Genomic DNA, 14,236 nt, shown 5'->3' with positions numbered 1-14,236 from the left:
GAGGGACTGCTGTTCTCACCAAAAGACTGCCCTGGCAACCCAGTTGCTCTGCAGATCTCTCCCTTCCAATGCTCTTTGGGTAAAAGCAGCAGTGAAGCGCTATGTCTTAAATAGTTGCAATCGTTCCTTCTTTATTTCTTCCTCCCTCTCCTCTTTCCCTTCTTTCTTCCCGCGCTAATCCCTACTGTCCCTCCCTCCATCTCGATTCCTTTTTCTGTTTGTGGGTGTTGAATTGGTCTAGCGCCTGTTGGTTGAAGAGGCTGGCTTTCACCGAATTACATTTGCACCTTTGTCAGAGATCAGTCGAGTATATTTGTGTGAGTCTATTTCTGAATTTTTTGGTCTTTTCCATTAATTCATGTGTGCATCCCTCAGCCATTACCACAGTCTTGATTTCTGTAGCCGTAGAATAAATCTTGGAATTTGGCAGACTGATTCCTCCTGCTTTATTCTGTTTTTTTTAAAACATTTTTATTTTTATTTATTTGACAGACAGAGATCACAAGTAGGCAGAGAGGCAGGCAGAGAGAGAGGAAGGGAAGAAAGCTCCCCGCTGAGCAGAGAGCCCGATGCGGGGCTCAATCCCAGGACTCTGGGATCATGACCTGAGCCGAAGGCAGAGGCTCAACCTGTTGAGCCACCTAGGCTCCCCAACATTTTAAGTTTTAATTCCAGCTAGTTAATAAACACTGTGATATTAGTTTTAGGTATACAGTATAGTGATTCAACACTTCCATACATCATCCAGTGCCCATCACAACCAGTGCCCTCCTTAATTCCCATCACATTTTTAACCCAACCCTCCACCTACCTCCCCTCTGGTAGCCATCAGTGTGTTCTCTATAAGTTAAAGTCTGTTTCTTGGTTTATCTCTCTTTTTTTCCCCTTTGCTCATTTGTTTTGTTTCTTAAATTCCACATATGAGTGAAATCATATAGTGTTTGTCTTTAAGTGACTTATTTTGCTTAGAATTATATTTTCTAGCTCCATCCATGTTGTTGTAAATGGCAAGATCTCATTCTTTTTTATGGCTGAATGATATTCCACTGTATATAGATATAGATACAGACATAGAAATAGAAATAGAAATAGATATAGATACATAAAATCAATCACATCTTCTCTTCACATTCATGGAAACTTGGGCTGCTTTCATATCTTGGCTACTGTCAATAAGGCTATAAACATAGGGGCATGTATTCCTTTGAATTAGTGTTTCTGTATTTTTGTGGGTAATAGGGTAGTTCTATTTTTAACTTTTTGGGGCAACTCCATACTTTTTCCCCACAATGGCTGCATCAGTTTGCAGTCCCATCAACAACACATGAGGGTTCCTATTTTTCCACATTCTTAACCAACATCTGTTGTATCTTGTGTTGTTGATTTTAGCCATTCTGATGGGTCTGAGGTGATACCACATTGTAGTTTTGATTTTCATTTCCCTGATGATAAGTGATGATGAACATCTTTTCAGTTCTCAGTTGGCCATGTGTATGCCTTTTTTGGAGAAATATCTGTTCATGCCTTCTGCTCATTTTTAAACTGCATTATTTGTTTTTAGGTGTTGAGTTTTATAAGTCCTTTATATATTTCGCACACTAACCCTTTATCAGAGATGTCACTTGCAAATATCTTCTCCCATTCCATAGGTTGCCTTTCAGTTGTGTTGATTGTTTCCTTCACTCTCAGAAACTTTTTATTTTGTTGTAATCCTAATAGTTTATTTTTGCTTTTGTTTCCCTTGCCTCAGGAGATGCATCTAGACAAAAGTTGCTACAACCGAAGTCAAAGAAGTTCTCTGTCATGATTTTTATGGCTTCGGTTCTCACATTTAGGTTTTTAATCCATTTTGAATTTATTTTTGTGTATGGTGTGAGAAACTGGTCCAGTTTCTTTCTTTTGCTTGTTGCTGTCTTGTTTTCCCAACACCATTTGTTGGAGAGATTATCCCTTTCCCATTGGATATTCTTTCCTGCTTTGTTGAAGATTAATTGACCATATAGTTGTGGGTCTATTTCTGTGTTTTCTGTTCTGTTCTGTTGAGCTGTATATCTACTTTTGTGCAAGTACCATACTATTTTGACTACTATAGCTCTGTAATATAACTGAAGTCCAGAATTACAATACCTCCAGCGTTGTTTTTCTTTTTCAAGATTGCTTTGGCTATTCAGGGTCTTTTGTGGTTCCATACAGATTTTTAGAATTGTTTGCTCTAGTTCTGTAAAAAATGCTGCTGGTATTTTGATAGGGATTGTGTTAAATGTGTAGATTGCTTTGAGTAGTATGGACATTTTAACAATATTTGTTCTTTCAGTAAGTACATGAGCATGGAATGGCTTTCCATTTCTTTGTGTCCTCTTCAATTTCTTTCATTAGTATTTTATAGTTTTCAGAGCACAGGTCTTTCATTTCTTTGGTTAAGTTCATTCCTAAGTGTCTCACAGTTTTTGGTGGAGTTGCAAATCGGACTGCTACCTTAATTTCGCTTTCTGGTGCTTCATTATTGGTGAGAGAAGAGCACCAGATTTCTGTCCGTTGTGCTGCAACTTCACTGAATTCATGTATCAGTTCTAACAGTTTTTTGGTAGAGTCTTTTCAGTTTTCTATATAAGTATGATGTCATCTGCAAATAGTAAATGTTTTACTACTTCCTTACTGATTTGGACACATTTAGTCCTTTTTCCTCATATGATTGCTGTAGTTGGGATTTCCAATATTATGTTCAATGGAAGCAGTTCTTGAAAGTAGTAACTTTATGAAAAGGAGATCCTGGCGTGCCCTGCAAGTGTGGTGTCCCCTGTTTACTAGAACCTGGCCCTTCGAGAAGAACATCCTATGTGTGCTGCTTATGCCCTGCTATTGCATCTGAGTCACTTTTCCTTTCAGTGCAGTCCTCTGCACTGACTCTGTGCCTTTTGTGGGCTGTTTGCTCTGTGGTGTTAATGGGACCCAGGGAGCTCTGAGGGAGAATGCCCACTGGGGAACTTCAGAGTGGGGTGGCAGTGTGTTGGGCCATTAATTCTATGCTGGATCTCCTGAAGTACTGTGATGGCTGAAACTGTACCCTGGCACCAGGGGTCATGCGGCTGTCTGGGGGCTGCACTCTGGTTGGGTGCTGTGGCTGGGCGGGGCACAGGGGGCAGCTGTGCTCCTGGCTGCTGGGCAGGGCATGTGCGAAGCTTTAACAAAATGTGCCTTGAGCTCTGGGCCAAGGCTATAAGTGTCTGTGCAGCCCCACCTCCCACAGGTGGCTCTGTGTTTATGATGGGGGACAGGGGAGGAAAATGGTGCCTGCCTGTTCCCTCATTTTCAGAAATCAATATGAGCAGATCTATCTCCCACTTGCCCCTGCTGTTATGTAACCTGCCATTTTTGTGTTGCCTCCACATAGTCTGCTGTCTCGTTAAGGGTATCAACCCAGCCATCACTCGCCCTCCTGGGCTCACCCAGAGCTGAGTCAGCTGACTTTTAAAGATCTAGGCTCCAAGTCCACTGGTTTTAAAAACTCACAGAATTCAGGCCCTCTTCATAAAAAACAGTATGGGAACTGGTCTTCCCTGTGTGAGGTCCTGTGTAAGGGCCTGTTTCTGTACACACTCCATGTGCATCTCCCTCCCTCCTACAGGTAGCTTTCCCCCACCTCACCTTCCTGACCTTCCTAACCTTTCAGAGGCAGCTAATTCTCTATTTAGTTGTGGAGTTTGTTCTGCCAATCTTTGGATCACTCTCCAGTTTATTTACTTGATGATGGATGATACCTAGTAAACACGGGATGGTGTGAGCCGGGGTTCCTCCTACACCTCTATCTTCTAAGTTCTCCTTCCCACTTTATTCTTCTTCAGAATTGATCTCTACTAATTCTTTGGCCTTTCTATATAATTTGAGATAATTCTGTGTATATCTACAAAAAAATCTTGCCGGGGTTTCATAGAAATTGCATTAAGCCTGTATATGAATTTGAAAAGCACTGCATACTTACTATCTTGAGTCTTCTAATCCATGAGCATGATAGGTCTTTCCATTTATTTAGATCTCCTCTGATTTCTGTCATTAGCATTTCATAGTTTTCAGTATATAAATCTTTTTTTTTTTTTTAAGATTTTGTTTATTTATTTGACAGAGAGTGATCACAAGTAGGCAGAGGCAGGCAGAGGGACAGAGAGGAGGAACAGGCTCCCCGCAGAGATTTGTTGAGTGATTTTAAATGGTATTACAGGTTTTTGTTTTGTTTGTTTTTGTTTGCTTTTTTTTTTTTTTTTTTCATGAGAGAGAAAGAGTGAGCAGGGGGAGGGGCAGAGGGAGAGAAAGTTTTTTTTAAGATTTTATTTATTTATTTTACAGAAGGAGAGAGCAAAAGCAGGCAGAGTGGCAGGCAGAGGGAGAGAGAAGCAGGCTCCCTGCCAAGCAAGGAGCCTGAAGGGCACTTGATCCCAGGACCCCAGAATCATGACCTGAGCCAAAGGCAGCCACTTAACTGACTGAGCCACCCAGGTGCCCCAAGAAAGAGAAATCCTTAAGCAGGCTTCAAGCTCAGCATGGAGCCAGATGCAGGGTTTGATTCCACAACACTGAGATCATGACCTGAGCTGAAATCAAGAACTGGACACTTAACCAACTGAGCCACACAGGCATCCCAAAGGGTATTATAGTTTTAATTTGATGCCCATGTGTTCATTTCTGGTATATAGAAATACAATTTGTTTTTCTGACCACACTAAACTCACCTAGTTGTAGAAGGTTTTTTGGTAGCTTCCTTAGGATTTTCTATATAGAAAATCAAGCTGTACAAAAGGGAATTGTTTTATTTTTTTCATTTTCAATAGATATGCTTTTTATTTCCTTTTCTTGCCTTTTTGCACTGGCTAGAACTTCTGCCACTGTGCTGAAGTAAGAGTGAACATCTTTGCTTTGTTCCTGATCTTAAGAACAAAGCATTCAGTATTTTTTACCGTTAAGTAAAATGTTAGCTCTAGGGTTTTCTTTCTTTTTTTATAGATCAAATTGAGGATGTGCCCCTCTATTCCTATTTTTATGAGTTTTTAATCCCTACTGTGTATAAAAATTTTTTCACATGCTTTTCTGCGTTCATTGATATGATCATGAAATTTTCCTTCTTTAGCTGGTTAATATGATGGATTACATTGATTTTGAAATGCTGAGTCACATAATTCCTACAACAAATTCCACTTGGTTATGGTACATAATTCTAGTTACAAATTACTGACTTTTATTTGCTAATATTTTGCTAAGGTTTTCTATATCTTTGAGGAGTACTGGTCTTCAGGTTCATTTTTTTTAATATCATCTTTTATACCATCTGGTTTCAGTATTAGGGTAATATTAGCTTCATCAGTGTAACCAAGAAAAGTTTCCTTCTCATTTTTTTCTGGAAGAGATTATTTAGAATTGATATTATTATTTAAAAGTTTGGAGAGATTGCTGGGAAGATGGCGGAGTAGGAGGACCGTGGGCGCACCTCTTGCTGCATGGTCACCTGGAGAGCACCCGCATCGGCATAAATAACCCAGAAAGCAACTGGAAAGCTGGGAGAACAGATTCTCTGTGGCCCGACATAGATAAGAGGCCACAGCAAAGCAGATGTACCCCTCTGATTGCTCTTGGCAAGATCCCATCAAAGCACTTCCACAAGCCTAACAATGTGCAAGCAGCCCAGAGGAGGGCCAGCACCACTCCAGAGTGAGTCCCACCCCAAGCAGAGGGGAGGAGAACCACAGGCCAGTCTGACTGCAGGGCCCCCCACCACCAAAAGCTTCTCAGGGGACAACACAAGGAAAATGCCTGTAGTTCGGTGCTACTTCATGTCTGGTAAACTCCTGGTCTGATTCAACTCAAGCCCAAGGCAGCCCCTGACCGGCCCACTAACACCACTGCAGCCTGGACTGCAGGCAAACACAGCTCTGGCACAATGGTAGGACACCCCTATGGGAACACACAGAAGAGACACCCCTGAAGTGCCAGATTCTGGGGAATAGGACATGGCACTGCGGGGCCTCTTTCTTTATTAGACCTCTACTTTCAAGTGTGGGAGATGTAGCTGACTTTCCTAACACAGAGAAACAGACACAGCAATAGACAGAATGAGGAGACAGAGGAATATGTCCCAAATGAAAGAACAGAACAAAATCACAGCAATAGACCTAAGCAAAATGGAGATAAGACATATGTCTGATACTGAATTCAAAGTAACACTCATAAAGATCCTCCCTAGAATCGAGAAGGAGTGCAGAACCTCCATGAGACCCTCCATCAAGTGATAGCAGCCAGGGGTGCCTGGGTGGTTCAGCGGTTAAAGCCTCTGCCTTCAGCTCAGGTCGTGATCCCCAGGTCCTGGGATTGAGCCCCATATCGGGCTCTCTGCTTGGCAGGGAGCCTCCTTCCCCACCCTACCCCCCACTCTCTCTCTGCCTGCCCCTCTGCCTACTTGTGATCTCTGTCTGTCAAATAAATAAAATCTTAAAAAAAAAAAAAAAAGAGAGATAGCAGCCATAAAAAAAGAACCAATTAGATCTACTGGACTCACTAAATGGAAATAAAAATAGATCACCTGTAATAAATAGCAAACAAGAGGAAGTAGAAGAACGGATCAGCCACCTGGAGGACAGAGTCATGGAAAGTAATCAAGTTAAGCAGATGAGAGGAGAAAAAAGTACACAAAATGAGAATAGACCCAGGGAACTCAGCAACACTGTCAAGGGTAACAGTCGCATGACAGGGATCCCAGAAGGAGAAGAGCAAGAAAAGGGGGCAGAAGATTTGTCTAAAGAAAGAAGAGCTGTGGGGCGCCTGGGTGGCTCAGTGGATTAAAGCCTCTGCCATCAGCTCAGGTCATGATCCCAGGGTCCTGGGATCGAGCCCTGAGTCGGGCTCTCTGCTCAGCGGGGAGCCTACTTCCTCCTGTCTCTCTGCCTACTTGTGATCTGTCTGTTAAATAAATAAAATCTTTAAAAAAACAAAAAAGAAAACAAAAGAAAAGAAAGAATAGCTAAAAACTTCTGAATGGGAGCAAAGAGAAATCCAGATCCAGGAGGCACAGCAAAACCAACCCAAAGAGGTCTGCACCAAGACACAAAGTAAGTAAGATGGCCGAAAGTTGTGATAAAGAGAGAATTTTAAAAGCAACAAGAAAAAGGAAAGCAGTGACATACAAGAGAAACCCCATATGGCTATCAGTGGGTTTTTCAGCAGAAATTCTGTAGGCCAGAAGAAAGTGGCATGATCAGTTCCAATAGCTAAAAGGAAAAAAAATCTACAGCCAAGAACACTCTATCCAGCTATCCATTCTTCATTTAGAATAGGAGAGACAGAGTTTCCAAGAAAAACAAAAGTTAAAAGCAAAACCAGCTACATCCCTGCCATCCATGGGTCCCAATTCACAGTTCAGCTGCCCTCCTGCCCGAGTGGGCAAGCATGGCCTGCTACCTGCTCAATGCCAAGACAACAAACCTTCACCTCAGACTGCCAAGGGCTCAAACTGACACTCTTCTCTTCAAATTCCAGCTCCTGTGGTCATGTTTGTGCACGAAAGTGGGCATGATTATAACAGCAAATGCAGCAGCTCAAAGACTGACACTAATTCTGTGGAATATATAATGGATAAAAGGAGTGTGCTAGGCTGAGAACATCACCAACAAGCACATCAAAGAACAATACATGCAGCATGATTCTGGTTAGTAAAAGAAACAAACCCCGAAAAAAATAAAACAAGATGAAACCAGAGAGGGAGACAAACCATAAGAGACTCTTAATGCATAGAAAATAAACTGGGTGTTGCTGGAGGGGTGGTGGGTGGGGGTATGGGGTAGTTGGGTGATAGGCATTAAGGGGAACACTTGATGGAATGAGCACTAGGTTTTCTATGCAACTGATGAAACACTGAAAACATTGAAATTATATGGTTTTTTTTTTAAAGATTTTATTTATTTATTTGAGAGAGATTTATTGAGAGAGATCACAAGCAGGCAGAGAGGCAGGCAGAGAGAGAGGAGGAAGCAGGCTCCCTGCTGAGCAGAGAGCCCGATGCGGGGCTCATGACCTGAGCCGAAGGCAGCGGCCCAACCCGCTGAGCCACCCAGGAGCCCCTGAAATTATATGTTAATTAATTGGATTTAAATTAAAAAAAAGAAAACACACACACAAAATTAAAAGTTTGTAGAAGTTTCCAGAGAAACCATGTAGGCCTGAAAATTTCTTTTTCTGGGAATTTAAAAATTCTGAATATACTAAAAAATAAAAAAATAAAAAAAAAATTGAATATACTTTCCTTAATGGTTATAAGGGGAATTCAACTAGTCTATTTCCTACTGGATGAATTGTGGTGGTTTTATCTTTTTTGAGAAAATCATCCATTTCATCAACATAGTCAAAGTTATGTGTATAGAGTTTTTTTGTTATAGTTCCTTTTTATTGGTGAGATGTCCTCAGGGTCTGTAGTGGTATCTTTGGTTTCACTCCTAATAGTGGCAGTTTGTGACTTCTTTCATTTTCTGTCAGTATTGCTAGAATTTTGTCAATGTTACTGATTTTTTTCAAAGAATCAGTTCCTTGCTTCATTCATTTTCTTTATTGCTTTCTGTTTTCAATTCCATTGATTTCTATTCTTTCTTTCTTATTTCTTTCCTTGGGTTTATTTTGTTCTTCTTTTTCTACGTTCTTTGGGTAAGAACTTAGATTATTGACTGATACCTTTCCTCTTTTATAAAGAATGTATTTAGTGCTTTCCTTCAGTATTGCTTTAGCTGTGCCCCACAAATTTTAAGATGTCATATGTTCATTTCCTCTCAAGGGCGGTACAAGCTAGGATTGAACCCAAAGAGTCTGGGTTTTACATTATCACACAAGTGGAATTCAACATTTGTTTCTCCTCATTTTCCATTTCTAGCTCCAAAGCAGATGTATTAGTAAGTCTGACTTAAAAACAAGCAAACAAAAAACCCCAAAACTACTATGGATAATTAGGGGCAACTACTCACTTTACAAAACATTTTATATACATTTAAAAACATTTTGCTGTCATGATAAGGAACTCCCAAGCTCTTCTTGGGCAGGTACACTGACTAAAAATCATTATTGAGTTTCCGCAAGTAATAGAACAGAAGAAAACTATGACAGAACTTCTGTTACAGTCCCACAGGTCCCTGATTTTTTTTTTTTAAGGCCTATTTTCTTTTTTTTTTTAAAAGATTTTATTTATTTATTTGACAGACAGAGATCACAAGGAGGCAGAGAGGCAGGCAGAGAGGAGGAAGCAGGCTCCCTGCTGAGCAGAGAGCCCAATGTGAGGCTTGATCCCAGGACCCTGAGATCATGACCCAAGCCGAAGGCAGAGGCTTTAACCCACTGAGCCACCCAGGCGCCCCTTAAGGCCTATTTTCTTTCAGTTGTTTAGACTGGCTTATTTCTCATTTCTGTCGTACTATTTTCAAGTTCATTGATCCTTTCCTCTGCTTCCTCATTATGCTGCTGAGCTTTTCTATTGAATTTTAAATTGTGATTATTTTTAGTTTTAAAATGTTTTTTTTTTATATCTGTTATTTCTTTGTTAAGGGTTCCTATTTTTTCTTTTGTTTCAAGCACATTTTTAATTGCTCATTGAAGCATTTCTTTTTTCATGGCCTTTTCAAAATCTGTCAGATAATTCTTTTTTTTTTTTTTAAGATTTTATTTATTTATTTGAGAGAGACAGTGAAAGAGAGCACGAGAGGTGAGAAGGTCAGAGTGAGAAGCAGACTCCCCGTGGAGCTGGGAGCGCGATGTGGGACTTGATTCTAGGACCCCGGGATTGTGACCTGAGCTGGAGGCAGTTGCTTAACCAACTGAGCCACCTTGTCAAGCAAGGCGTCTTGTCAGATAATCCTAACATCTGTTATCTCAGTGTTGGTATCTATCGATTGTGTTTTTCAGTCATTTTGAGGTGTTCCTGTTTATTGACAGGACAAATGATTTTCTGTTGAAACCTGGATGTTTGGGGTATTGTGTTGAGTTGCCTAATCCTATTTAAACCCTCTATTTTAGCTGGCTTTCTCTGACACTGCTCTGCAAGGGAAGAAAGGGTGTGTGTGTGTTTGTGTGCCACCTCATCATTGCCAGGTCATATTAAAAGTCCAGGTTCCCTACTTTACTACCATTGACATCTGAGGGAGAAGAATCTTCATTACTAGGTGGTGGTAAAAATACTAATTCTCAAAAAGGCTTCCTCTGACACCACCCTGCCAGGTAGGAGGAGGGAGGCTCAGTAGCTGGGGTGGAGGTTCAAGATCTCTACTTGGTCTTTGCTGAAATGAGAGGGCTAGGGTGACAAGTTTTTGTTTGCTTGTTTGTGTGTTTGTGTGATGTTTGGTTGGAGTAGACTCATTACTGTCTAAAAGTTTTCTGTCTTGCTTTGTGGTCCCTTTCCTGGTTCTTTGGTTAGAGAGCAGGCTTTTGTTTGTGGGGTTTGGGGTGGTTTTTTTTTGGTCTGTGATTATTAGCCTTTCTGGGCTGTTGGATTCTTCAACTCCAAGTATGGGACATAAGAGGTGAAAAAGAAAACCAAGGAAACTTACACCATGTCATTCCTTGGGTCCCATGGTCCTAGCCAGTCTGTCATTTTCTTTCCACTCTCTAGAGTGTTCTTACGTTTATATTATATACAACATCTAAGATTTTTAGTTATATTTAGCAGTAGGAATAGAATAAAAGTACGTCTACTCCATTTTCTAAAAAGCAAATCTTTGCTTTCTGGCTTCAGTAGTCACACTTTCCCAACATCCAGTGCTACCAAAAATAGCCCCTCTTTCCATACTCCCTTTTTAACTACTTGGCCTTTCTACTTCAGTTATTTATACAAAGAAGTTGAAAGTAAACCCAAACCAAATGGCTTCATTATACAAGGTGATATAAAAGAATTGGTAGATTTGTGTCCAAGAGCATTATTTAAAGAACTACTAAAGGACCTTTAGCCATAGACTCCTTGTCCCTCCAGTATCAGTGGTCTGTCATATATAATTTTATTAACATTGCTCACTCTGAAGGCCTTCTGGAAACAATAGGACAGAACATTCTGCAGGATTAAAAATGCATAAATAGCTCACCTTCACTGTCACAGCATTCTAGGATGGAAGGGTCTTCCCGAATTACTGAAGTCAGAGCATTGACATCTCCATTAGAAGCTGCCTGATAAACCATGGTCAGGTCGACTTCTTCAGATGAGTCACCTTCATGAATCAAACAGAGATACACTTAGTGTGTGTACCAAACTCACTGAAAGAATAACACCCACAACATCGCCCATACAAGTGATTCATGAAAACTTCTCTGATGAATCCAGGCAGGATGCTGAGTCATCCTCCTCACAAGCACCCTCAGTGCTTCTGAAGAAAGGTGGACCCCTGTGGGCCATGTTGTAACATCACCATACACAGGGAAGGAGTTTGAGGGATTAGATGTCCTCTGAGATTTTACGATTCTCTGTAGGCCTTCAGGCTACTCAAAATCAGGCCAGAGTAGAAAAAGGGACCCTTATTTTGGTTCTAGGTTTCCCTCTTTGATCTGAAACATGTTAAACTTTTCCTTTCAATGACTCTGTTTACCCAATTCTGATAGAGATACTGCATTCTCTATTTCCTGTTCTCCTGATGTACTCTCTACCCCTTCCCACTCTGCTGTGTACCCCGAGGGGCTGACACTGTATCACCCGGGCCCCCTCACTCTCTGGCTTGCCCACAGAAGACACCAGCTGGAGACTGATGGGGAGAAGATAGAGAGGTAAGGAATTCCTTTCTGCCTTCTCCTGGTGTAGTGTCTAACAGTAGCTGCTTCTCTTCCACCAGGAGTTTCTTCCTCCCCAGAACCAGCTCTTTCTGGGTTTCCTTTGGAACCCTTCTCTCCACCCTGCTTCATCTCTGTATGTAGTCCCTTTACAAAACTAGTTGGGATTCATGATACGCTGTTTCCAGAAGGACCAGACCTATATGCAACTCCTTGGAATTTGGTAGTCACCTGTATTATACCTTTGAACCAACTAATGGTACTGCCAAAGGTGACAACAGAACTTCAGGTCAGGTGATGCCAGGGGAGCACTGAAGGGCTGGGAGGCAAGCTCTGCTCATGTGGAGAGCCCTAGGGAGGCACTGTGCAGAGCCCCTCTGCTTCTACAGTTTCTTCCACACACAGCCATTATTCAGAGAAAATACATGTGTGCATACAGAGTTTTTAAAATCATGTTTTTCTGTGAATGTGGACATTACACCAGAAATACTTTACAGTTCTAATCTGTAGTTGGCAGTAATCCTAACCTGTTGGCTGGATTTCTCTGCCCTAGGACTTCTGGGAAGTCATTAGTGATTTTTTAACTAGTTGACCTGTGTCCCAGGAGGAGCTTGTTATTGAAAATGGTTCACTTATGACAACAGGCTGCTTTGTAAAGTGAGTAGCTGCTCCCTAATTTATCCACAGTAAATTTGTTGTTGGTAGGGGTGTTTTAAACGCAGACTCATATGCACTTTTGCCTGGGGGCTGGAAGTAGGAGGTGAGAGATATCAATGTCAGATGCCCCTTCTGTGGTAAGTGTGAGGACTCTGGAGCCATACAACTTGGGTTCAAGTTCTGATTTATACTAACTAGGTCTGTGTATTTGAAAATGACCCTCTCTGTTTCTTTGCTCCTAAAATGGAAATGATGAATGCTGCGTGGGTGGCTCAGTTGGTTAAGGGTCTGCCTTTGGCTCAGGTCATGATCCCAGGGTCCCAAGACTGAGCCCCGTGGTTGGCTTCCCTGCTCAGCGGGGAGTCCGCCTCTGTTCTCCTTTTGCCCCTTTCCCTCACTCATGCTCTCTCTCTCCAATAAATAAAATCTTTAAAAAACTAATAATAAAATGGAGATGATGATGACAACCACTTATGTCTGTGTCTATGTGTTTACCCCAGAGATTGTTCCATGGGGCCTAATGCAGCAGCTTTCAGATATTTGAAGATTTTTTTAAATTAAAAATTGTGGTGAAATATATGTAACAGAATATTTATCATTTCAACCCTTTAAAAATATATAGTTCAGGGGAATTAGGTACATTCCTATTATTGAGTAATCCTCACCATAAATCATTTTCAGAACTTTTTTCATCTTCAGGACTCAAAGTCTGTATCCATTAAATAGTAATTCTCCATTCATCCCTCCTACAGCCTCTGGAAACCACCATGCCACTTTCAGACTTTATGAATTTGACAACTCTAAGGAATAATTTAAGTGAAATTAACAGTGTTTGTGCTTTTGCAACTGGCTTCTTTTACTCAGCGTAATGTCCTAAGGTTCATCTATGTTGTATCATGTGTCATAATAGCCTCCTTTTTCAAGGTGGAATAATAGTCTATTGTATGTTTAGACTACATGGTTTATCTGCTCATCCATCAATAGATGCTTGGGCTGTTTCCACCTTTTGGCAATTTTGAATGATGCTGTCATGAGCACAGGATTCAAATACCTCTTTGAGACCCTGCTTTCAATTCTTTGGCATAAACTTCAAAGTGGAATTGTGGGACCATATGCTAATATATACACATTTATATATATATATTTTAAATATATATATATATATATATATATATTTTTTTTTTTTTTTAAAGAACTACCATAATGTTTCCTCAGTGGCTGCACCATTTTATATTCCTGCCAACAGCACACAAGGGTTCAAATATCCCCATGTCCTTACAGACACTTGGTATTTCCTGTTATTGTTTTATGTGTGTGTGTGTTTTAATAATAGGTAGTCAATAGGTGTGAAGTGATATCTCATGGTATTGATTAGCATGGCCCAATGATTAATTCATGTTGAGTATCTTTTCATGTATTTGTTGGCTTTTTGTAAATCTCTGAAGAAATATTTCCTTATGTCCTTTATCCATTTTTAATCAGGTTGTTGAATTTCTGGTGTTAAGTTACAGAAATTCTTAATATATTCTGGATATTAATGCCTTATCAGATACATGATTTACACATATTTTTTCCCATTCTGTGGGTTGCCTTTTCATTCTGCTGATCATGTCCTTTGATGTCCAAAAGTTTTTAACTCTGATGTAGCTCAATTTGGCTATTTCTTCTTTTGTTGTTTGCTGTTTTGTCATCATACCCAAGAAATCATTGTCAAATTCAAATTTAGTGTCAAAAAGCTTTTCTCCTATGTTTTCCTCTAAGAGCTTTATAGTTTTAGATCTTATGTTTAGATCCTTGATCCATCTTGAGTTAA

At 40.5% G+C, this 14,236-nt stretch overlaps 1 protein-coding gene across 4 annotated transcripts in view; it reads right to left on the bottom strand.

The window, feature by feature from the left end:
* Positions 1-14,236, bottom strand: part of ANKRD55 (ankyrin repeat domain 55) — a 93,887-nt gene that overhangs the window by 55,501 nt on the left and 24,150 nt on the right. For all 4 annotated transcript variants that reach the window (XM_032336206.1, XM_032336205.1, XM_032336209.1 and 1 more), the window contains one exon: positions 11,091-11,213. In XM_032336206.1, the coding sequence (XP_032192097.1) occupies positions 11,091-11,213 (123 nt within the window). The remainder of the gene's footprint in view (positions 1-11,090; positions 11,214-14,236) is intronic.

The sequence above is a fragment of the Mustela erminea genome, chromosome 3 (assembly GCF_009829155.1).
Source record: "Mustela erminea isolate mMusErm1 chromosome 3, mMusErm1.Pri, whole genome shotgun sequence".
Taxonomy (NCBI): Eukaryota; Metazoa; Chordata; class Mammalia; order Carnivora; family Mustelidae; genus Mustela; species Mustela erminea.
The sequence above is the reverse complement of the archived record's forward strand: the minus strand, read 5'-3'. Positions and strand labels throughout refer to the sequence as shown.